General features: G+C 45.2%; 1 protein-coding gene across 1 annotated transcript in view; it reads right to left on the bottom strand.

The window, feature by feature from the left end:
- The window catches only part of VDAC1 (voltage dependent anion channel 1), a 48797-nt gene that overhangs the window by 18647 nt on the left and 5733 nt on the right, over positions 1-24417 (bottom strand). Inside the window, exons 2-5 of the mRNA XM_029051659.2 lie at positions 5224-5293; positions 3018-3067; positions 1358-1510; positions 1205-1257 (exon numbers count right to left, since the gene is read on the bottom strand). Of these exons, the coding sequence (XP_028907492.1) occupies positions 1205-1257; positions 1358-1510; positions 3018-3067; positions 5224-5290 (323 nt within the window). The 5' untranslated portion in view covers positions 5291-5293. The remainder of the gene's footprint in view (positions 1-1204; positions 1258-1357; positions 1511-3017; positions 3068-5223; positions 5294-24417) is intronic.

A 24417-nucleotide genomic window follows, 5' to 3' on the forward strand; every position in this document is an offset into this window, starting at 1 on the left:
GCATTTATTAAGCATTCATTCATTCATTCAATAGTATTTATTGAGCGCTTACTATGTGCAGAGCACTGTACTAAGCGCTTGGGATGAACAAGTCGGCAACAGATAGAGACAGTCCCTGCCGTTTGACGGGCTTACAGTCTAATCGGGGGAGACGGACAGACAAGAACAATGGCACTAAACAGCGTCAAGGGGAAGAACATCTCGTAAAAACAATGGCAACTAAATAGAATCAAGGCGATGTACAATTCATTAACAAAATAAATAGGGTAACGAAAATATATACAGTTGAGCGGACAAGTACAGTGCTGTGGGGATGGGAAGGGAGAGGTGGAGGAGCAGAGGGAAAAGGGGAAAATGAGGCTTAAGCTGCGGAGAGGTAAAGGGGAGATGGCAGAGGGAGTAGAGGGGGAAGAGGAGCTCAGTCTGGGAACGCCTCTTGGAGGAGGTGATTTTTAAGTAAGGTTTTGAAGAGGGAAAGAGAATCAGTTACTTACTATGTGCAGAGTACTGTGCTAAGTGCTGGGAGGGAATACACAGGAGGGGATTAGACACAGTGCCTGATGTGTGCTGAGTTGATGCAGTGTGGCTAGTGGAGAGAGCACAGGCCTGGAAGTCAGAAGGACCTGGGGTCTAATCTAGACAGCCACTTGTCTGCTGTGTGACCTTGGGCAAGTCACTTACCTTCTTTGTGCCTCAGTTGCCTCAGCTGGAAAATGGAGATTAAGACTGTCAGGCCCATGTGGGACAGGGACTGTGTCCAAGCTGATTACCTTGTATCTACCCCAGCGCTTAGAACAGTGCTCTACACATAGAAAGAGCTTAACAAATACCATCATCATCATCATTATTATTATTATGGACCTCTCAGAGTGTCTTCTGGCCTCTCTTATTCTGTTTCTCTCATTAAATCTGTTTGATTGACCCCTGGGCTAGCAGGAAACGCTCTAAGTCTCTTCCTCATCGTTCCCACCCCCAATTCCTACGACCTCAGGACATTCTCCTTTTGCAAACCCAGAGCAGAGACCAAACAACTCCTTTCTGGGGCAGCGGTAGAAGAGAGAAAGGAGGAAGCCAGGGACACATTCCACATCTAAAATGATCTCAAAGTCCAGACTGGTGTAGTTCAAAGTAATGAGGTTTTCTGTTGCATATTATAAAGTTAGACACCATCCTTTCAAGCCGATTAAGATTACTTAATTCTTACCCAGTATTAGGAGAGAAGGATGAATCAAAGGTCAGCTTCAGTCCGTGGGCAAGCTGAACAGGAAAAAAAACAATTAACCGGCTGCATTTCACGTTAAAATGAAGATCGGATTACTTGAATTGATCAATAATGACTTTTTAAAAAATCAGTTACCTGGTCTTCAACGGTGATCTCTGTCCCGAGGGTGTTATCTGTGTTCCACTTTTCTGTAAATGTCAAACCGTACTCGGCCCATTTATATTTTGTTTCCAAGCTGCCTGAAACTTTGCTCGTCTCAGAATTTGCAGAACCTGAGCTTGTGAATTCCTAAAAGGGGAAATCCAAAGAAAGGTGCTTGCAGTCGCTGTCCTAGGTTCCTGGAGAAAACTCTAATTGCATTGCTATCTCTGATTTTTTATTATTATTATATTTTTAGTTAGTATTAGCCAGCAGTAAATCCAAGCGAGTTTTTCTACCTTTGAATTTTGGCAGATATTTGCTGCTAAAGGGAGTCCAGCTCCTTAAGGGCTAGGGGCTCTTATTCCTACTTGTTCTAATCCCGACTCCACCATTTGTCTGCTGTGTGACCTTGGGCAATCACTTCACTTCTCTGTACCTCAGTTACCTCATCTAGAAAATGGGGATTAAGACTGTGAGCCCCATGGCGGGACAGGGACGTGTCCAACCTGATGAGTTTGTATCTACCCCAGCATTTAGAACAGGACTCAACACAAAGTAAGTGCTTAACAAATACCGATACCAGCATCACTTAGAACAGTGCTCTGCACAAAGTAAGCACTTAATACTATTACTACCCTTGATTACATATGCGGAAGGGTTAACCATTCCAACCCTAACAATAATAATAATAATAACACTAATACTAATGATGATGGCATTTATTGAGCACTTACTAAGTGCCAAAGCACTGTGCTATGTTTCGGGGTAGATACGAGATCATCAGATCAGACATGGTCCCTGTCCCACACAGGGCTCACCGTTTAAGCACAGGAAGAGCAGGTATTTTATTTCCATTTTACAGATGAGGAAACAGAAGCACAGAGCTCATTCAGCAGGCAAGTGGCAGAGCTGGGAATACAATTCAGGCCTCTGGTCTCCCTGTCCCCAGGGTCTCTCTACTAGGCCACACTGCCCCCTGGAAAGGGAGCAAAGTGTATATACAATGGTTCTCTAAGGATAATCAGATAATCAATTCATTTTCATTAAAGCATCACACTGCCAAAATAATTTAAAAAAAACTCTCTGACTAGAAATGACCAGACCTATGACTGTGACCAACATATGAAAAGTCTTAAAAGAGAACCAGAGTCTGTTAAGGAATCCTAAATCTGAGTTTAGAAGTTGGCTCATTCCTTGAATCCCACGTAGTGCAAGGTAAAATGTACACGCCCACCCACCCACAATCCTTCAGCTTCATGGCTCAGAATCTGGAAAACATCTCAGTCTCTCACCCAGCCCTTACAGATGAGGACAATGAGACCCAGAAAGGTTAAGTGACTTGCTTAACCAGCCAATGCCAGAGCTAATAATAATAATAATAATTGTTTACTATGTGCCCAGCACTATTCTAAATACTGGGGAAAATACAAGTTTATCAAGTTGGACACAGTCCCTATCCCACATGGGGCTCAAAGTCTTAATCCCCATTTTACAGATGCGGTTACTGAGGCACAGAGAAGTGAAGTACCTTGCCCACAGTCACACAACAGACAGGTGGCAGGTGACAATCGGGTCCTCCGTATCACAGTATTTCCACAAATTCCTCATCCTCCCTCCCTAAAAAAGAACCTTATCTGCAGGTTCAACAACTTACCAGTCCATTCTCTGACTTTGTTTTTAAATCCAGTTTTATTAAGCCGAACCCTAAAAAAGATTAGATTGAATTAACATTAGAGAAAGACATAAATAACATTTCTGTTCTCTGCTGGCCTCCTACCTCTTCTTTAAAATCAGATTTATCTTTCTTTGGACAATGCTTAACTCTGTTTCTAAAAATTGTATGCACAGCAACCATTATGTAATTATTTAATAGTTGCTATGGAGTGTAAGCCCAGAAAAAAAAAAACCTTGAATGCTGCAATTTCCTCCTTAAAAATCCTTCTCAAAAGAAACTAAAATTGTTACGGTTTGATAATTGGACCCTCTCTATCAATCAATCGATGGTACTTTTTGAGCACTTACTGTGTGTAGAGCACTGAACTAAACACTTGGGATAGTACAGTACAAGAGAGTAGGTAGACACAATCACTGTCATGTGCCTAAGGAAGGCCTAAACTTAGAAGGCACATTTTCTTATGTGGGAAAACAACTGCTAAATATTAAAAAACACACCAATTTGCCTTCCTAAAGAAGTCGCTATTGCTCTCACTAAAAAAGAGGCCTTCCGCAATTAAGCCCTCTTTACCTCAGCTCCCTCTCCCTTTTGCATCATCAATGCACTTGGATCTGTGACCTCTGGACATCTGGAATTCACCCCACACAGCCCACAGCACTTATTTATCTATAATGATAAATCACAGCATATTTATCTATAATGTGCATTTATGTATATTAATGTCCATTTTGCCATCTCATCTTTAAGCCCACTGTGGTTAGGGCAGGTGTCTGCCAACTCTGTCATATTATACTCCCCACAGAGCTTAGTACAGTGCTCTGCACATAAGTGCTCAATATATACCATTGATGATGATAAATGCCATTCATTTATTGATTGCAGCTTTAAGCATTTTCAATAGCATGTCTTTTCAGTTGTGCTGTTGAAAGGTTTAGGGAGCAAGAGGAATTATCTTTCAAGATGACACTTCTGATGGTGAGACTCTCCCTATGAATACTCCACTCTGATACTCTTTGGCATGTTTGCACCCTGTGACCATGAAGATCCAATCAGGCATATTTTCTTTGCACTTAAATCTGTCTACTTTGGGCACCTGGCATTCATCCATCCCACCCTCAGCCCCAGAACAAAGGAACATATCCGTAATTTCTATTCATATCTGTCTCCTTTATACTGTAAATTCGTGGTGGTCAGGGAATGTGTCTGTTTATTGTCATATTGTGCTCTCTCAAGAGCTTGGTACGGTGCTCTGAACACAATAAGCACTCAACAAAAACATCTGAATTGATGAATGACTGAATGGGTCAGGGGTTCTTCTCCGAGAGGGAAACACACTGGAAGAAGTTTGCTTAAGGACTAAGGTTTTGCTCTAGGTGTGGCTCCCAGTTTGCAGACACAGAAGGGTAAATTTTAAAATTCCACCCACCGGTTAAGGGTTCATTTTCCGAGCCCAGCCCCCATCACGTTCAGGGCTTGGAGGCCAACCTGTTGTAGGAGATGAGGAATGCTTGGCTTCCATTAACAGTATCGACTAGAGGTCTGGGGGTAAAGGAACTGCTAAGCGGTTGGGGTGTCCATTAGCAGCAAGACCCTCAGTCGGTCATTCAATAACTGTACTTATTGAGTTCTTACTGTGGGCAGAGCACTGGACTAAGAGCTTGGAAGAGTACAATATAACAATATAACAGACACTTTCCCTGCCCACAATGAGTTTACAGTCTAGAGGGGGAGACACACATTAATACAAATAAATAAATTACAGACATGTACATAAGTACTGTGGGGCTGGGAGGGGGAAATGAATAAACGGAGCATGTTAGGATAATGCAGAAGTGAGTGGGAGAAGAGGAAAGGAGGGCTTAGTCAGCGAAGGCCTCTTGGAGGAGATGTGACTTCAATAAGGCTTTGAAGGTGCTGGAGAGGGTGGAGGGGGAGGAGGGGAGAGTTACTGTCTGTCGGATATGAAGGAGGGTGTTCCAGGTGTAAGGCAGGTTGTGGGCAAGAGGTCTGTGCTAAGACTGTTCCCTGTTCTCAAGGAGCTTGTAATCTAACAGGGGAGGCCTACAGACAAAAGGTTCCCAGGCTCGGTCCCAGGTAATCAGATTATTTGCATCTGTACATTTGGAATAAAAGTATTAAAAACAAGGACTCTGGCCTCAGGCAGGGAGTTCCATGAGACGCTCACCGTAACCCTTGGTAAACACATCTCTGGCAGCTTTTCCTAGGTCGGCATAAGCAGGGGGCACAGCCATTTTCTGTGGAAAAACAGAGAGGACATTGTTACTGTTACAGAGGAACTCGGATGTTTTCTTACTGCCACTATTACCAATTAAGCTTCTTACAAAAATGTTCTTTCACTATCACTTTGAAGTGATGTTTTCTTAAAGAGCAATTCAGCTTTCATATCCTTTACTGTTCAGAGTCAGAAGAAAAAATACCAAAAGTCCATGAAGCTATTCCCCCTTACTCTCCCAAGTGCTTCATACAGCGTTCAATGTATACTAAGTGCTCAATAAATACCACTGGCTGATTAAGGGAGAAAGACTTGATTTTCTATCACATACACCCAAATTCAGTGTTTGTCACATGCCACAATGACCTTATCAATCAATTTCTTTAAGTGTTAAGTGTAATTAGGTGTATTTTTTAAGTGTTTACTCAGTGCAGAACAGGTATTAAGTACTTGGGATAGCACACTTCGCTCTAATGCTAACCTTTTCACTGTACCTCGATCTCATCTACCTCACCGCTGACTCTTCATCCACATCCTGCCTCTGGCCTGGAACGCCCTCTTTCCCAAAATTACACTCCCCCACTTCAAAACCTTAATGAAGGCACAACTCCTCCAAGAGGCCTTCCCTGACTAAGACCTCTTTTCCTCTTCCACGCCCTTCTGTGTTGCCCTGACTTGTTCCCTTTATCCATTCCCCCATCCCAGCCCCATAGCACTTATGTACATAGCTGTAATTTATTTATTTATATTAATGTCTGACTCCCTCTCTAGCCTGAAAGCTTCTGTGGGCAGGGAATGTGTCCATTTACTGTTATATTGTACTCTCAGCAGGGATTGTGTCTGTTTATTGTTATATTGTACTCTCCCAAGGGCTTAGTTCAGTTCTCTGCACACAGATTGAATGAGTGAATACAGCAGGTGGCAGACATGATCCCTGACCTCAAGGAGCACACAATCAACATTTCAGTGACGGAGGGAAAATAGGGCAGGGAGATAAGGGATTAATTAGGGAAGGCTTCCTTGAGGAGATGAATTCACAACTCATCCTGCTCACTTTGCTTTTTTAATACCAACCTACACTCTATACTTCGATCTCTTCACTATCACCATCAGACCCCTTGCTCACACCCTTCCTCCTGCCTAGAACTCCCTCCCTTGGCAAATCCAACAAGCTGCCATCCTCCCTATCTTCAAAGCCCTACTAGGAAGTCTTCCCTGACTAATTTCCCACCTTCCCACCCTAGAATTCCTCCCTAATCCATTACCTTTGCACTTGAGTGTGAACTCCCTCAGCACTTGGATTCATTCATTCAATCCTATTTCTTGAGCGTTTAACTGACCGCTTACCTGTGCAGAGCACTTTACTCAGTACTTGGGAGAGTACAAAACAACAATAAACAGATAAATTCCCTGCCCACAACAAGCTTAAGGTCACCCCAACCCCACAGCACTTAGGCTTATATTCTGTTCCTTCAGCTACCTGTACTTTTAATATAATGTCAGTTGGCTTTGAAGATGGAGAGAGTAGTGGACTGTTGGATATGAAGGAGCGGGAAGTTACAGGGCAAGAGGTGTGAGCAAGGAGTCAGTGGTGAGAGAGGTAAGAAAGAGGCCCAGTGAGTTGTTGGTGGAGTGAAGTATGCAGGCTGGGATGTAATGGGAAGGTAAAACAGTCAGGTAAGAGAAACTGATGGAGTGCCTAAAGCCCATGATGAGTTTATCAAAGGACAGTATTTGTTAAGTGTTTACTCGACGTTGGACCTGTCGGATACTGTGAGTCCCCACTGAGGGCAGGGCCACAAGTGTTTTGCCTGTGTGACACCATGAGCCCATCCAGGGTAGTGCCACCATGACATTGTGCCTGGGTGACCCTGGGAGTCCCCCTGAGGGCACGGCCGCTGCAATGTTGGACCCGTCGGACACTGAGTCCCTACTGAGGGCAGGGCCACAAGTGTTTTGCCTGTGTGACACCATGAGCCCATCCAGGGTAGTGCCGCCGTGACATTATGCCTGGGTGATCCTGGAAGTACCCAGAGGGCAGGGCCCCTGCGACGTTGGACCTGTCGGATACTGTGAGTCCCCACTGAGGGCAGGGCCACAAAAATGTTTTGCCCATGTGACACCGTGAGCCCATCCAGAGCAGACCCATCATGACTTATGTGTGACATTGTGAGCCCTCGAGGGCAGGACCCCTTGGTTACTGTGAGCACCCTCCCTGAGGGCCAGGGCCATAAAAACATTCTACCGCCATAACGTACCTGTGACACTGTGAGCCCTCAAAGGCAGGGCCATAGCAATGTTGTGCCTGTTTAACACTGTAAGCCTTGAGGGCCTGGGTGCTGGGAAGAGGGAAGCAGTGTGGCTCAGTGGAAAAGAGCCTGGGCTTTGGAGTCAGAAGTCATGAGTTCGACTCCCGGCTCTGTCACTTGTCAGCTGTGTGACTGTGGGCAAGTCACTTAACTTCTCTGTGCCTGTTACCTCATCTGTAAAATGAGGATTAACTGTGAGCCTCACGTGGGACGACCTGATTACCTTGTATCTCCCCCAGCGCTTAGAACAGTGCTCTGCACATAGTAAGCGCTTAACAAATACCAACATTAAATACTGTTAAGCTAAGCATCTAACACAGGGGTAAATACAAGATAATTAGGTTGCCCCTTAACTGGAGTGGGAATTAGATAACTAGTGTCTACAACAGTGAGTGTTAAAATTGAGCCATGGAAGATGATCTACACAGATAGAGGTCACCGACAACTATGCCTCCTGAGTCAGTGTACTTTGTGCCAGGTAGATCTGTCCAAAATCAAAGCCTCACCCCTGCTTGTTTTCTCCATGTTCTCCTCTACGGTTCTCTCGGGCCACAGATTGCAATCAGATACGTTTATAAACGGCCTCTGACGGAATCTGGAAGCATCGCTTTGGGCCCAATTACAGAAGGGATAAATCCAGCCGGGGACACTCCTGAGCAATCAAAATACAGTTTGTGGATCAGGCCCGTCCACGGGTCTCCTTCCACCATGTTCAATGAATGAATGGTATTTACTGAGCGCTTACTATAGGCAAAACACTGTACTAAGCACTTGGGAGACTGCACTACAGAGTTGACGGATACGTTCCCTACCCACAGAGAGCTTATAGTCTAGTTACATGGGTCACATTCCCGAAGGCAGTGTTACTCCAAATTGAGCCAATCTCTTAGTGACCTGCACTTGGACTAAGTAGGCGTGTTCCCACTCAACCAACCAATTGATGCTATTTATTGAGCACTTATCAGGTGCAGACCACTGTACTAAGTGCTTGGAAGAGTATAATACAATAGGATTAATAATTGTAGCATTTATTTGGCATTGAATAGGTGCCATGCTCTGGGCTAGACACAAGATTTGAGCCCACATGGGGCTCACAGTCTCAGTAGGTCGAAAAACAGGTAATAAAAACTAACTCTCTTCCCCTCTTCAAAGCCCTACTGAGAGCTCAACTCCTCCAAGGGGCCTTCCCAGACTGAAACTGAGCTTCCCTTTCCCTCTGTTCCCTCTACTGCCTCTCTTCCCCCCTTCACCTCCCCTCAGCTAAGCCCCCTTCCCCCCTTTCCCTCTGCTCCTCCCCCCTCCCTTCCCCTCCCCTCAGCACTGTGCTTATTTGCTCATTTGTATATATTTTTATTACCCTATTTATTTTGTTAATGAGGTGTACAGCCCCTTGATTCTATTTATTGCTACTGTTTTTGTCTGCCTCCCCAGATTAGACTGTATGCCCGTCAATGGGCAGGGATTGTCTCTATCTGTTGCCGAATTGTACATTCCAAGTGCTTAGTACAGTGCTCTGCACATAGTAAGCGCTCAATAAATACTATTGAATGAATGAATTAATTAATTTTGCAGATGAGGGAACTGACGTTCAGAGAAGTTAAGTGACAAGCCCAAGATGACACAGCAGGTAAATGGTAGAGCCAAGATTAAAACCCAGGTCCTCTGACTCCCAGCCAATGCTCTTTCCACTGGGCATACTACTTCTCTAGAGAGCAAATCGATCCATAGTCAGCAGGAATCAAACCAGTGAATTTCAAAGTCATAGCCTTCACCATTCCACCATGACTACATGTTCTCTGCCCACAAACAGCTTACAGTCTAGATGGGGGTGAGGGGAGACAATAATTTCAGTAAATTACAAATATGTACATAAGTGCTGTGGGGTTGAGGGTGGGGTGAATATCAAATGCTCAGAGGATATAGAACCAAGTGCATAGGTGACATAGAAGTGAGAGGGAGTCGAGGACATAGTAAGCACATAAATATTACTATTGTTAATAATATTTATTAAATATTAATAACAGAGTTGGGTCACTAAGCTGAGTTCAGGCCAGAAGCAGAGAGAAGAGAAGAGGAAGATTTAGGAAGCCTCAAGGGAAAGCACCACCACCAAGTTCAACTGCAGAGATGGCATGGTTGATGACCTAAAATCTCTAAAGGGTAAAATAAATTACCTTTGAAATAACTGCTGAGGGCCAAAGGTGAAGGGTGAAAAGTCAGGACCAAAGGCCTCTCCAAAAATCAGGCTGGTCCCATTGGTTAAGCTTTGTGTTTGAAATCTTTCCCCCAAGGAAAGGATGGACAGTCATGACATGGGGTTTCCCAAAATGCCGCCTTTCTTCCCCATACTCACACTCCACAACTAAAATGAGTCAGAGGACACCGCTGAACCCTCAAACAAAGCAATACCTGCCCAAAGAATGCTTGTACATAAGGTTGTCACTCAGCTTTCTGGAGGGGGTGATTACAAGTAAGAGCCCCATCTTGGATTTTGTATAGCCCCAAAATTGCTTTCACTCTTCTGGGATTATCTCAATTTACCTTCAGCAGCCTTAAGAGAAAGATAGGAGTCTTGGAAGGAGAAGAATTATTCAGATTTTACAGAAGCAGGGTGGACAGTTGGGTGGAATGCCTGCCAGGTTGGCCTCCATTGTGCTGTGTGACCTTACGCAATTCACTGGCCCGCTCTGAGCCTCCAGGTCCTAATCTGCAAAGAGGAGCTCCAGTGCTTTCCAGAGATGCTGAGTGGGGAGATATATGGAATAAATACTTCTGTCAAACAATTTCAGGGGAAAGATTCCCTCTCAACTCACTTCTAGAAATGCTACACTTCCTGTTCCTGCCTTAGGCATGGAAAGAGCATGGGGCTGAGAGTTCAGAGACGTGGGTTCAAGTCCTAGCTCTGGCGATGGCTTGCTGTGTGACCCTTGGAGTCAATCACCCTGACCTCCATTTCCTCATTGGTAAAATGGGAGTTAAATATCTGTTTTCTCTTCATTTGGACTGCAAGTTCCACGTGGAGCAGGAACTGTGACCAATCTGATGATCTTGTATCTACCCCAATGTTTCCTTACTACCAAAGTGCTTAGTAATTTCCATTAAAAAACTTTCTCAGTCCAAATAATGCTCTACTCCAAACACTCTGATTCTCTACACAAGTCTTCCTTTATGACATTTGTTAAGTGCTTTTCCTTTTTTTCTTAAATGGTATTTGTTAAGCCCTTATTATGAGCCAGGCACTTTACTAAACACTGGAGTAGATACATATTAATCAGGTTGGACACAGTCCCTGTCCCACAAAAGGCTCACAGCATTAATCCCCAGTTTACAGATGAGGTAACAGAGTCCCAGAGAAGTGAAGTGACTTGCCCAAGGTCACAGAATAGACAAGCGGCAGAGCCTAGATTAGAACTAAGATCCTTCTGACTCCCAGGCAGGCCCATGATCTATCCACTAGGCCACAGTCCTCCTAAGCCAAGCATGGGGCCGATACAAGATAATCAGATTGGACACGGTCCTTGGGCTCACAGTATTAATCCCCATTTTAGAGACAAGGGTAAAAGATAGAGAGAAGTTAAGTGACTTGCCCAAGGTCACACTACAGACCAGTGGCAGAACCTAGATGAGCGCAATCTCGGTGTCATCCTTGACTCGTCCCTCTCGTTCACCCCACACATCCTATCCATTACCAAGACCTGCCGGTTTCACCTCTACAATATCGCCAAGATCCGCCCTTTCCTCTCCACCCAAACGGCTACCTTACTATTACGGGCTCTCGTTATATCCCGGCTAGACTACTGTGTCAGCCTTCTCTCTGACCTCCCTTCCTCCTCTCTCGCCCCGCTCCGGTCTATTCCTCACTCCGCTGCCCGGCTCATCTTCCTGCAGAAACGATCTGGGCATGTCACTCCCCTTCTTAAACAACTCCAGTGGTTGCCTATCGACCTCCGCTCCAAACAAAAACTCCTCACTCTAGGCTTCAAGGCTCTCCATCACCTTGCCCCTTCCTACCTCTCCTCCCTTCTCTCTTTCTACCGCCCACCCCGCACGCTCCGCTCCTCCGCCGCCCACCTCCTCACCGTCCCTCGGTCTCGCCTATCCCGCCGTCGACCCCCGGGTCACGTCCTCCCGCGGTCCTGGAACGCCCTCCCTCCTCACCTCCGCCAAACTGATTCTCTTTCCCTCTTCAAAACCTTACTTAAAAATCACCTCCTCCAAGAGGCGTTCCCAGACTGAGCTCCTCTTCTCCCTCTACTCCCTCTGCCATCCCCCCTTTACCTCTCCGCAGCTAAAGCCTCATTTTCCCCTTTTCCCTCTGCTCCTCCACCTCTCCCTTCCCATCCCCACAGCACTGTACTCGTCCGCTCAACTGTATATATTTTCGTTATCCTATTTATTTTGTTAATGAATTGTACATCGCCTTGATTCTATTTAGTTGCCATTGTTTTTACGAGATGTTCTTCCCCTTGACGCTGTTTATTGCCATTGTTCTTGTCTGTCCGTCTCCCCCGATTAGACTGTAAGCCCATCAAACGGCAGGGACTGTCTCTATCTGTTGCCGACTTGTTCATCCCAAGCACTTAGTACAGTGCTCTGCACATAGTAAGCGCTCAATAAATACTATTGAATGAATGAATGAATAGATGAGCACTCAGGTCCTCTGACTCCTAGGCAAACACTCTTTCCACTAAGCATATTAATGAGATCCCTGTCTCTCACTGGGCTCACAGTCTAAGTGGCACCACAGTGAGTTTGTTTCTCCCTACCACTGCTTCAAAGTCAAGGCAGACCTCGCCATTTTGGTCACAAACAACTAGAGCCATGACAAACCTCAAATTTAAATGAACCCGGGCAGCAGACCTGGTGAGAAAGAGGATCCCCATGACTCTTTCTGCGTTCACTGAGCTTCTCTGGCCTCAAACAGGGGAAGCATGTTAGGGTCGAGGTTCGAAGCTCGGGACCCTAGTGAGGTAGGAAGTGGGGCTGCATTGAGCAGAGCCACTGGGAAATCCAAGCAATGAAAAGACTTCTGCTAAAGTGAGGTGTGAGGATTGCTGGCAAGCCTGAACCGTCGATCCAAATCTGGAGAGTCAATACTAACAACTATAGTAACAACTTATTAAGCATTTACTCTGCCAAGCTCTGGGTTTACATCAATCAGTCAACCGTATTTACTGAGCACCTACTGAGTGCAGTACTCTGTTATTATGTAATCTACACTATAACTGTATTCTTTAACAGGGTAGGTAGACACATTCCCTGCCCACAACAAGCTTACAGTCTAGAGGGTGAATGAGTGTCTTGAGTGCCAGTGCGTTGGCCTGCCATGCCAGCAAGAAGGAAGAGGAGGGAGGAAGAGAAAGCAGTAAGACCATCTACCTGGAATTCAAGATAATTCATTCAATCGTATTTATTAAGCTCTTATTGTGTGCAGAGATCAGGGCAGACATAGTCCCTGTCCCACTGGAGGCTCATGATTTTTAAGAATGCGAGAGATCAGGTATTTTACCCTAATTTTGCCACTGAGGAAGCAGATCCAGATTGGCTAAGTAATAATGATGCTTAATAATTAGGGCTTTTATAAAGTAACAGTAGTGGAACTTATTGTGTGCTTATTGTCTGCAGAGCATTGTTCTAAGTGCTTGGGAGAGTACAGTACAACACAGTTGGTATATATGTTCCCTGCCCATGACTATCTTGTGGTCTAGAGGGGAAAACAGACATTAATATAAATTATAATATATAATTTACAAATATGTACTTAAGTGCTGTGAGGTTGGCAGTAGGGTGAATATCAAATGGCCGAAGGTCACAGAAACAAGTGCGCAAATGACACAGAAGGGAAAGAGAGCTGGGGACAAGAAGGCTTAAAAGGGGGAAACCTTTTGGAGGAGATGTGACCTTACTATTATGTGTCAAGCACTATTCTAAGCCATGCGGTAGATAGAGGTTAATCAGGTTGGACCCAGTCCCTGACTCTCATGGTGCTCACAGTCTACGAAGGAGAGCACCAAATCCTCATTTTACAGTTGAAGAAACTAAGGCACAGAGAAGTGAAGTGCCTTGCCTTAGGTCACACATCAGTCAAGTGGCAAAGCAGGAGTTAGAACCCAGGTCTCCTGACTCCAAAGCACATGTTATCTTCCCACTGGGTCACAGGTAATCCTCATTCTATTCTACTTCCTCCACTCTCTGTCCTTGAGCAATAGCTTAATCCTCCCCATCAAAATGCCGGTGTGATGTGCTATGTCCATCCGCCTGCCCAGCAGCAGTGATAGAGTGTGGCCCCAGCTAGAAAGCGGGGCTCAGGTCCCCTTGCCTGGTCAGAACCTTCCACAGCCTTCAGTGAGGGATGGAATAGAATCTGACCTGTTCTTCAGAGGCTGATAAGGCCCTGCCCCTCAGCAATGCTTTCAAAACCTCCAGGGATAAATATACAGCAACCTTATTGACATCAACAGAAAGCTCCAATAAATTTGTCTTTCTATCATTTTTTTCATCTACAGGGCACTCTGCTGCCCCTGTGCCCCTGTGCCCCTAATACAGTTATCTTGTACTGTTAGGAGCTAGGTAGGAGCTCAATAAATGCTGCTTACAAGTTTAAATGTGGATTCAAGAGGTATTCTTATATTGGGAGCCCAATTAAATTGGGGGAGGGGGGCACACCTAATGCCACCTGTGGATTCTCTTCCTGAACTTAGTCCAGTGCTCTGCCAAATAAGTAAGCGCCAAATAAATACTATTACTACTATTTTTAAGTGTGGCTCCTCCATTTTAAAAAGGTTTAACCACTGAATCTTTCTTTCTATAGTCAAGCCTTGCTTCAAAATAATAATTAAATGTTCCCAATATTTAATCATCCCTAGATGGTAATCTCTGTTCAGGAGCAGTTTCCCTTTCAGCACCTAAATAAATGAAAAGCCCTGCAACTACCTTGCATCTACATTTCTCTTACGGGGGGGGGGGGGGGGGGGCATCTTAAAATTCTAAGCCATGTAAGAAGTGATTTGCTTCTTCTCCGGTTCAGTTGGTGCTCCACTGTTCTCCCGTGGTTTAACATATACTTTGAATACCAAAGTAAAACGCTGAGGGTAAAGAACAGTAATTCAGCTTGCTCGTACTATTTGCATGCAGTTTATCTTGTTTCCTCCTTCTGCTTGCCCTTTGAGCATTTCACAGCTTCTCAGCACCTCTAGTGGGTTGGGAGAGGCCATCCAGCCAGGGTGTGGCATAGAAGCTCATTCAGAGAAGCTCATTCACAGTGGCATTTACTAAGCACGTACTAAACACTGTACTAAGTGCTTAGGAGAATACAATAGAGTTGCTGGACGTGATCCCTGCCCTCAAGGAGCTTGGAGTCAGTTCCATCTTGTTACTTCTTGGGCATTCCTGAAAGTGGGGATCTGGAGAAAAAGGAAAGGCCACCAACCAAGCAGAAGCTTTCAGAATATCTGGGGTTTTCAATCACCCATGACAACTGTGTCCTTTTTCTACCGCCAGCCTCAAACAGATCATTTAGAACTGACTGTACCTTGCATCAGGAATGTAACAGTCTCTTCTCCCGGAATCAGGCCCTAGAGATATCAGGGGGGGTCAGAGAAGGGACAGGCACCCCTCATTTTTACAGATCAGGAACCTGAGGTACAGAGAAATGCAACATAATGCATTTCCCCTGCCCCTCTCCAGTCCCTCCCTTCTTCTGCCCCTTCTTCAACTCTCCCAACCTTCCCAACAGAATCTCAAAAAGAAATCTCCTGCCTTCTCTCATAATCCATCCCCTCCACCTGCACATTCAACCCCATTACTTCACCCTTTATCAAAACATTTGCCCTCTCCCTTCTTCCCTCCCTAACACCCACCTTCAACTGTTCACTCTCCAAAAGCTTTTTTCCCACTACTTTCAACCATGACCAAGTCTCCCCCATCCTAAAAAAAAACTTCCTTTGACCCCATCTCCCTCCTACCATTCTTCTCCAAGTTCCTTGAGCAAGTTGTATATACTCACTATCTCAAGCTCCTCTCCTCCAATTCTCTTGACTCCCTCAAATATGGCTTCCGTCCCCTTCGCTCCACAGAAACCACCCTCTCCAAGGGCCAAATCCGACAGCCTCTACTCTATCCTAATCTTCCTCGACATCTCAGCTGCCTTTGACACTTGTTGACCATCCCCTTCTTCTAGAAACATTATCCAATCTCCACTTCCCTGTCACTGTCCACTCCTGGTTCTCCCCCTATCTCTCTGGACACCCATTCTCAGTCTCTTTTCTGGGCTCCTCCTCTGCCTCTCACCCCTTAACCGTGGGTGTACTTCAAGGTTCAGTGCTGGGTCCACTTCTATTCTCCATCTAAACCCACTCGCTTGGAGAACTCATTCACTCAGATGGCTTAACTACCTCTTTGTGGATGATTACCAAATCTACATCTCCAGCCCTGATCTCTCTGCAGTCTCAAATTTCCTCCTGCCTTCAAGATATCTCTATTTGGATATCCTCCAGTCACCTCAAGCTTAACATGTCCAAAACAGAACTCCTTATCTTCCTACCAAAACCCTGTCCGACACTGTAGGCGGCACCACCATCCTTCCTGTCTCACAAGCCCGTAACCTTGGTGTTATCCTTGACTCCTTTCATTCAACCCACATATTCAATCTATCACTAAAATCCTCTAGGAGCAATCTTCACAACATCGCTAAAATCCTCCCTCTCCATCCAAACTGCTACCGCATTAATCCAAGCATTTATCTTATCCCATCATGATTACTGTATCAGCCTCCTTGCTGACCTCCTTGCCTCCTGTCTCTCCCCACTCCAGTCCATACTTTACTCTGCTGCCCAGATCATCTTCCTACAAAAATGTTCCATGTTTCCGCACTCCTCGAGAACCTCCAGTGGGTGCTTATCAACTTAGAAACTCCTTATCATCGGTTTTATAGCACTCAATCACCTTGTCCCCTGCTGCTCTCCTACAACCCAGCCCACACACTTCACTTCTCTAATGCCAACCTACTCACTATACCTGGTCTTGTCTATCTTGCCTACATCCTGCGTCTGGCCTGAAACACCCTCCCTCTTCATATCCAAAACATAACTCTCCCCACTTCAAAGCCTTATTGAATCTACCCTTAGAGGCCTTCCCTGACTAAGCTCTCATTTCCTATTCTTCCACTCCCCTCTGCACTGCCCCACTGCTCCCTTTATTCACCCCTCTCCCCCCACCTCTCAGTCCCACATCACTTAAGTCCATATTCGTAATTTATTTATTTATATTAATGTCTGTTTCCCCCCTACACTGTAAGAATACTATGGGCAGAGAATGTGTCTGCCATATTGTTATACTGTATACTCTCCCAAGCACTTAGTACAGTGCTCTGCATGCAGTAAATGCTCAATAAATACGATCAATTGATTGAGCAGAGTCTATGAATCAGTGACCAAGACTCACTCTGGGTCTGTCATCCAAACCAGTGCCCCCTCCTTCCAGCAAGACAGTCAAATTGAACATGACCCTAACTAGGGTTTCCCTCAAGCACTTAGCACAATGTTCTGGACACAGCAGATGCTAGTTCTCAAGGCCCAAAAGCCCATATTTGCTCCAGAATCACATTCAACTGAGAACTTTAGTGAACAGCTTTGTGCAGAGCACTTTACAGGAGTGCTTGGGAAAGTGTAAGCTGTTTGAGGATGGGGATCATCTCTCTTTTATTGCACAGTGCTCTGCCTGCAGTAGGTGCTCAATGAATACTACTGATTGATTATAAGAGTTAGAAGACACAATCCTTGCCCACTCTATTGTATTGACTAACCCAAGTGCTTAATACAGTGCTCTGCACACAGTAAGCGCTCAATAAATACGATTGAATGAATGAGTGTGATGCATTCTGACATTTGCTTCGGGTTAATCAATCATTCTGTCCTTTGAATCGATGCCTAATTGTGGCAGGAGGCTTTATGTATGCTGATCAAGTTCAGAGCTATGCCATATAGGGCTACTCACAATGGAAAGATCTAAGCTGAAGCATCGAACAAAGTCAATTCACCTGTGCTTGGCATCAGAGGCATGGGAAAGAGTCAAAGGCAGATGAGCAAGTGATCAAAATGTTGATCAAAGACAACAGCAGAGACCCAAGTTTTTACTGAGCAGAAGAAGGCAATGGTGAACCACTTCCATATCTTTACCAAGAAAACTCTATGGCTACCCATACCAGAACGACTTTATGAAAGAAGACAGGATGTTCTGAAAAGGGTGTGTCCATGGAGTTGCTATGGGTGGGAAAAGACTCGATGGCACTTGAAGAAGAAGAATCAATCATTGGTGTTTACTGAGTGCTATCAGAGTGCAGAACCCTATACTAAGCACTTGGGAGAGAACCCTATGCAATATAGTATAACTGCTACAATACAGTATAACTGCTACATTGTATTTACCCAAGTGCTTAGAACAGGGTTCTGCATACAGTAAAGCGCTCAATAAATACCACTGACTGATTGATACAGCAGAGTTGGTACATACATTTCTTGCCCACAGTGAGTTTACCATCTAGAGGGAGAGGCAGACATTAATATAAATGAATAATTAAGAATGTAATTAATAGGTATGTTCATCAGTGCTGTGGGCAGAGTGAATATCAAAGGCCCAAAGACCCGAGGACAGACGACGCAGAAGGGAGAGGGAACTGGATGGGGAAGGTTAGGTGGTTTGACTATCATTTTCTCAAATTGTTCCAAAAAGTCATTACTTTACAGTGTGTTCTTAATAAATAATAAAGATCAACTCTTCTCCTGGGGCTGCTTATCAAATAGTAAGATTTACATTATAACCTTGTGCAACTGGATCGAGTGAACGTATCAAAACACACTGAGCAAATATATCAAAATGCATTAGACAAAGAGCCCTTATAACTGGCCAATTCTACACAAGAATCTGAGGAACACAGAGGCTGGTCAGCATTTCAAGAACCTAAACGGTGCCAATTTTTTTTTTATAAAGTCACAGCCAATTTCAACCTCATGAGTTTACTACACTCAGTGCTATCTAGGGGTTTCATCATTTGAATGACAATCATAATCTATAGGTACATTTACTGTAAATCACATTTGCAAACAAATGTGCTTTGCTCCCAGAATGAGGCACCATCTCCTCTACATACAGTACATGCTCAATAAATACTACTGATTAATTGATCCTCAAACTTCAACTTCAGCCAATCTTCACTTGTTTGGGGAAGAAGGGATGTAGTCGTGCACCTGAAATTAATAATTTCTTATGGCAACCGGATGGAAATTCTAGGGAGCGAGAAACTGCTAAAGAGCCTGTTGGGTGATCTGGTGGAAAGAGCATGGGTCTGGGAGTTAGAGGACCTGTGCTCTAATTTCAGCTTCTACCACTTGCCTGATGTGCGACCTTGGGTAAATCACAATTCTACTGAGCTTCAGTTTCCTCATCTGAAATATGGGGATCAAATACTTGCTCACCTCTGAGCCACACATGGGACAGGGACGTGGGCTGACCTAATTAGCTTATCTACCCCAGTGCTTAGTATTGGCACATAGTATACGCTTAACAAATACATTATTATTATTATTAGAGTACTTGGAAGTTCAAATTCTCACTGTTGGCAGGGAAGGTGACTACCAACTCTGCTATATTGTACACTCCCAAGTGCTTAGTACAGTGCTCTGCACACAGTAAGCGCTCAATAATTATAATCAATCGATTGATATCTTGGTCCATTTCTTCTTTCTACAGAGCCATGGTTCTTTGAAACAAGGAGAATTCCATTAACACCAATTGAAAGAGAGTGTCCCATCCTCTTTAATTCACTTTTGTACCAATCAATCAATGCTTTATGGTATTTGAATGCTTATTCTGGGACAACCTGATTCCCCTGTGTCTACCCCAGCGCTTAGAACAGTGCTCGGCACATAGTAAGCGCTTAACAAATACCAACATTCTTATTCTGTTGCAGAGCACTGTAATAAACGCTTGGGAAAGTATAATTCAGAGTGGACAAATGTGATCCTTGCCCATCAGCTCTACAGGGGGACACAGACACTAAAGTAGATTAGGGATAGGGCAAGCAGGAGAACTAAGAATATTCACCTAAGTGTTGTGGGGCTGGGGTGAGTATCAAAATGCTTAAGGGAAACACAGCCAAGTTCACAGTCGACTCAGAGGGGAAGATGGAAAGGGGAAAGAAAGGGCTGAGTCTGGGAAGACCTCTTGAAGGAAAGATTGGAGAATGCCACAGGATTCCTGTAGGCCAAAACCCTTTCACCTAGACCGCATTCGCATTTGGAAAGCCAAAAAGATGTAGTTCACTGGTATTTGGGAAGCTGAGTTAATTTGCACCCTGCCAATCAACCCCGAGAGCTAGACTGTTTGCTTCAAATAATGAAACGGGTCTACCAATTGTCAAAATTGTTATATTGTAGTCAGTCGATCGTATTTATGGAGCGCTTACTCTGTATAGAGCACTGAACTAACCACTTGGGAGAGTACAATATAACAAATTAACAGATACATTCCCTGCCCACAACAAGCTTACAGTCTAGGGGGGTGCCCCCAGAGACAACCCCCCCCCCCCAGTTTTTTGGGTTTTTTTAAATGGAATTTGTTAAAAACATACCATGTGCCAGACCCTGTACCACATCTAAGTCAATCTGGCTGGACACTGTCCATGACCCCCAAGTACTTAGCACAGTGCTTTGCACACAGTAAGTGCTCAATAAATACGATTGATAGATTGATAATGCCGGGCCTTCTACTTTCTCGATCTGAGTAATTACTGCATGTTCTGAGGTCATATCCCATTGACTCTTCCTCTCAACGTTTCAGAATCCAAATTGACAAGAGCTGGTCCAAGCCCTTGTCATAGCCCAACCTGACTACTACTTCATCAGTCACCTCACTGACCTCTCCTATCCCCTGTCTTTTTCAGCTCCAGTCCGTGCTTCACAGTGCTGCCAGGATCATTTTTCAAAATGACAAGCTGCATGACCTAGTAGATACAGCACGAGCCTGGGAGTCTGAAGGAACTGGGTTCTAATTCCAGCTTTGCCACCTGCCTGCTGCGCCCTTTCCTCTCCACCCAAACGGCTACCTTACTATTACGGGCTCTCGTTATATCCCGGCTAGACTACTGTGTCAGCCTTCTCTCTGACATCCCTTCGTCCTCTCTCGCCCCACTCCGGTCTATTCTTCACTCCGCTGCCCGGCTCATCTTCCTGCAGAAACGATCTGGGCATGTCACTCCCCTTCTTAAACAACTCCAGTGGTTACCTATCGACCTCCGCTCCAAACAAAAACTCCTCACTCTAGGCTTCAAGGCTCTCCATCACCTTGCCCCTTCCTACCTCTCCTCCCTTCTCTCTTTCTACCGCCCACCCCGCACGCTCCGCTCCTCTGCCGCCCACCTCCTCGCCGTCCCTCGGTCTCGCCTATCCCGCCGTCGACCCCCGGGTCACGTCCTCCCGCGGTCCTGGAACGCCCTCCCTCCTCACCTCCGCCAAACTGATTCTCTTTCCCTCTTCAAAACCTTACTTAAAAATCACCTCCTCCAAGAGGCCTTCCCAGACTGAGCTCCTCTTCCCCCTCTACTCCCTCTGCCATCCCCCCTTTACCTCTCCGCAGCTAAAGCCTCATTTTCCCCTTTTCCCTCTGCTCCTCCACCTCTCCCTTCCCATCCCCACAGCACTGTACTTGTCCGCTCAACTGTATATATTTTCGTTACCCTATTTATTTTGTTAATGAATTGTACATCGCCTTGATTCTATTTAGTTGCCATTGTTTTTACAAGATGTTCTTCCCATTGACGCTGTTTAGTGCCATTGTTCTTGTCTGTCCGTCTCCCCCGATTAGACTGTAAGCCCGTCAAACGGCAGGGACTGTCTCTATCTGTTGCCGACTTGTTCATCCCAAGCGCTTAGTACAGTGCTCTGCACATAGTAAGCGCTCAATAAATACTATTGAATGAATGAATGAATGAACCTTGGGCAAGTCACTTCACTTCTCTGGGCCTCAGCTACCTCATCTGTAAAATGGGGATTACGACTGAGAGTCCCATTTGGGACAGACACTGTGTCCAACCTGATTACCTGGTTTCCACCCCAGTGCTTAGAACAGTGCCTGGCACATATTAAGCACTTAACATATACCATTAAAAAAAAGCTTTCTGCACACACCTCCCCACTCCTCAAAAACCCCCAAGTGTTGTCAGATCTCTCCCTCCTATTTATCTCTGTTCTTCTTCACCACACCCTCACTAGAAGGCTTTGTTCCTCTCAAGTCACTCTACTCACCAGGCCTCCATCCTCTTGCTCATGCCCTTCCTTCTACCTGGAACTTTCTCCTCCTTCACATCTACTGAGAAGCAGCATGGTCTAGCGGATAGAGCACAGGCTATGAGTCAGAGGACTTGGGTTCTAATCTCAGCTCTGCCACTTGTCTGCTGTATGAACTTGGGCAAGTCACTTCACTTCTCTGGGCCTCAGTTACCTCATCTGGAAAATGGGTATTAAGACTGTGAACACCATGTGGGACAGGGACTGCATCCAACCTGATTAGCTTGTATCTACGCCAGTGCTTAGAACAGTGCTTGACACGTAATAAGCACGTAGCAAATACCAGCATCTACTCACTCCTTCCTCAAAGCCCTTCTGAAATGACATCTTCTCCAGGAGGCCTTCCCTGATTAATCTCTCATCTTCCCATCCTAGTTCCCCAGTCTTGGCCCCTCAGCACTTCTGAATCACCTAAGCACTCAACTCCCACTTCTCTAACACTTAGATGCATTCTCCTTATACTCAATTCCTCATTCCTTCCAGTAATTTACTTTTTTGTGTGTCTTCCCAATTCAATCACAAGCTCCTTGAAGGCAGATATTATTCCTGCTCTAAACTGTAAGCTTCTTGTGGGCTGGGAACATGTCTCCAACTCTTTTGTAGGTACTCTTCCAAGCCCTTATTACAGTGCTCTTCACACAGGAAGAGCTCAATAAATTCCATTGATAGATTGATACTAATTCTGTTGTACTCTCTTAAGTGACTGTTCTAAGCACTTAGAGAGTACAATAGAATTAGTACAATAAATAGGCACTCAAATACTATTGATCATTGGTGGGGAGAATACAAGAGAAGCAGGACACACATTTCCTGTTCTCAAAGAGCTAATAAACCAAAAGCATGTTCAATCCATGTCTCCATACTCCTCAAGAACCTTCAGTGGTTGCCCATCAATTCTCCACCTCAAAAAGAAACTCTTTGAACTCAATCACTCCGCCCCCTCCTATCTTGCCTCACTGATTTCCTACTACAACTCAGCCCGCACACTTCACTTCTCTAGAACCAACCTGTTCACTGGAGGTCAATCTCTTCTCTCTTTCCACCAACCCCTTGCCCATGTCCTCCCTTTGGTCTGGAACTCCCTCCCCCTTCATATCAGACAGGCCATCACTCTCCCCACCTTCAAAGTCCTCCTAAAAAATCACCTCTCCTCCAGGAAGCCTTCCCCGACTAATCCTTCATTTCCCCTACTCAACGCTCCCTTCTGCAGCACCTTTAGCACTTGGATTTGTACCCATTCAAACACGTTACTCACCCCACCCTCTGTACTTCAGTACATATCCGTAGTTTTTTTATGTCTGTCTCCCCCTCTAGCTTGTAAGCTCCTTTTGTGGAGGGAATGTGTCTACCAACTATACTACTGAATTCTCACAATTACTTAGCATAACATTCTGGACAGGGTAAGCAATGTGGCCTAGTGGAAATACCATGGGCCTGGGATTCACAGGACCCGGGTTCCAATCCCAGCCCTGCCACCTGTTCGCTGTTTAACCATGGGCAAGTCACTTAACTTCTCTGTGCCTGATTCCTCACCTGCAAAACGGGAATTACATCCTACTCAGATTGTGAGCCCCACTTGTAACAGCGAACTGTGTCCAACCCGATTAACTTGAATCCAACAGTTCATCTCAATCTGTCCTGTTTGAGTCTCCAGAAAATAGTAACTGAGTCACTTGTGGTTCCCATGAACTATTCCCCCATATGTAGTTAGTTTTACAACTTCCTAGAAGCCATTTCCCTGGAGGAGAGTGATTGGTCCATGAGGCAGCTTGCGGAAAAAGAAACAGGGCCTACGCCACCTCCCACGCCTGGCCCACGCAGCTCACATGGCCTCCTGAGGCAGGATCTCTCTCCGATCACTCTGGGCAGCCTCACAGGAAAGGAACCCCCAAAACAGGGCCACAAGGGCCCAAGCCCCGGAACTAGAGGATGTATCTAAATCAGAGTGACCTCCCAGCCCAGATAAAAAAGCAAATTAATATGCTGCCACTGGAGACAGGGAGGACAAAAGACCTTGAGTCTAACTCTGTGCCCAGGCACTGACGTCAGCACAAGGCCCACGGACTCATTTTCTCAGCACTAATTAACATTTTTAGAATAATAACCATATACCGGCTGGGCCAACTGTCCATACTCAGGGAGTGTGGCCCAGTGGAAAGAGCAATAGGCCTGGGAACCAGGAGTTCTGGGGTCTTCCAAATCCCGGCTCTGCCGCTTGCCTACTGCATAACACTGAGAAAATCACATAACTTTTCTGTGCCTTCCTCATCTGCAAAAAGGGATTAAATATCTGTTCTGCTTTCCCCTTAGACTGTGAGCCCCATGTGGGACAGGGACTCTGTCTAACCTGATTATCTTGTGTCTACATCAGCATTTTCTTTACGGTATTTGTTAAGCGCTTACTATGTGCCAGGCACTGTATTAAGCACTGGGGTAGATACAAGGTAATCAGGTTAGACAAAGTTCATGTCCCACACAGGGCTCACAGTCTTCATCCC

The sequence above is a fragment of the Ornithorhynchus anatinus genome, chromosome X1, assembly GCF_004115215.2.
Source record: "Ornithorhynchus anatinus isolate Pmale09 chromosome X1, mOrnAna1.pri.v4, whole genome shotgun sequence".
NCBI classification, from domain to species: Eukaryota; Metazoa; Chordata; class Mammalia; order Monotremata; family Ornithorhynchidae; genus Ornithorhynchus; species Ornithorhynchus anatinus.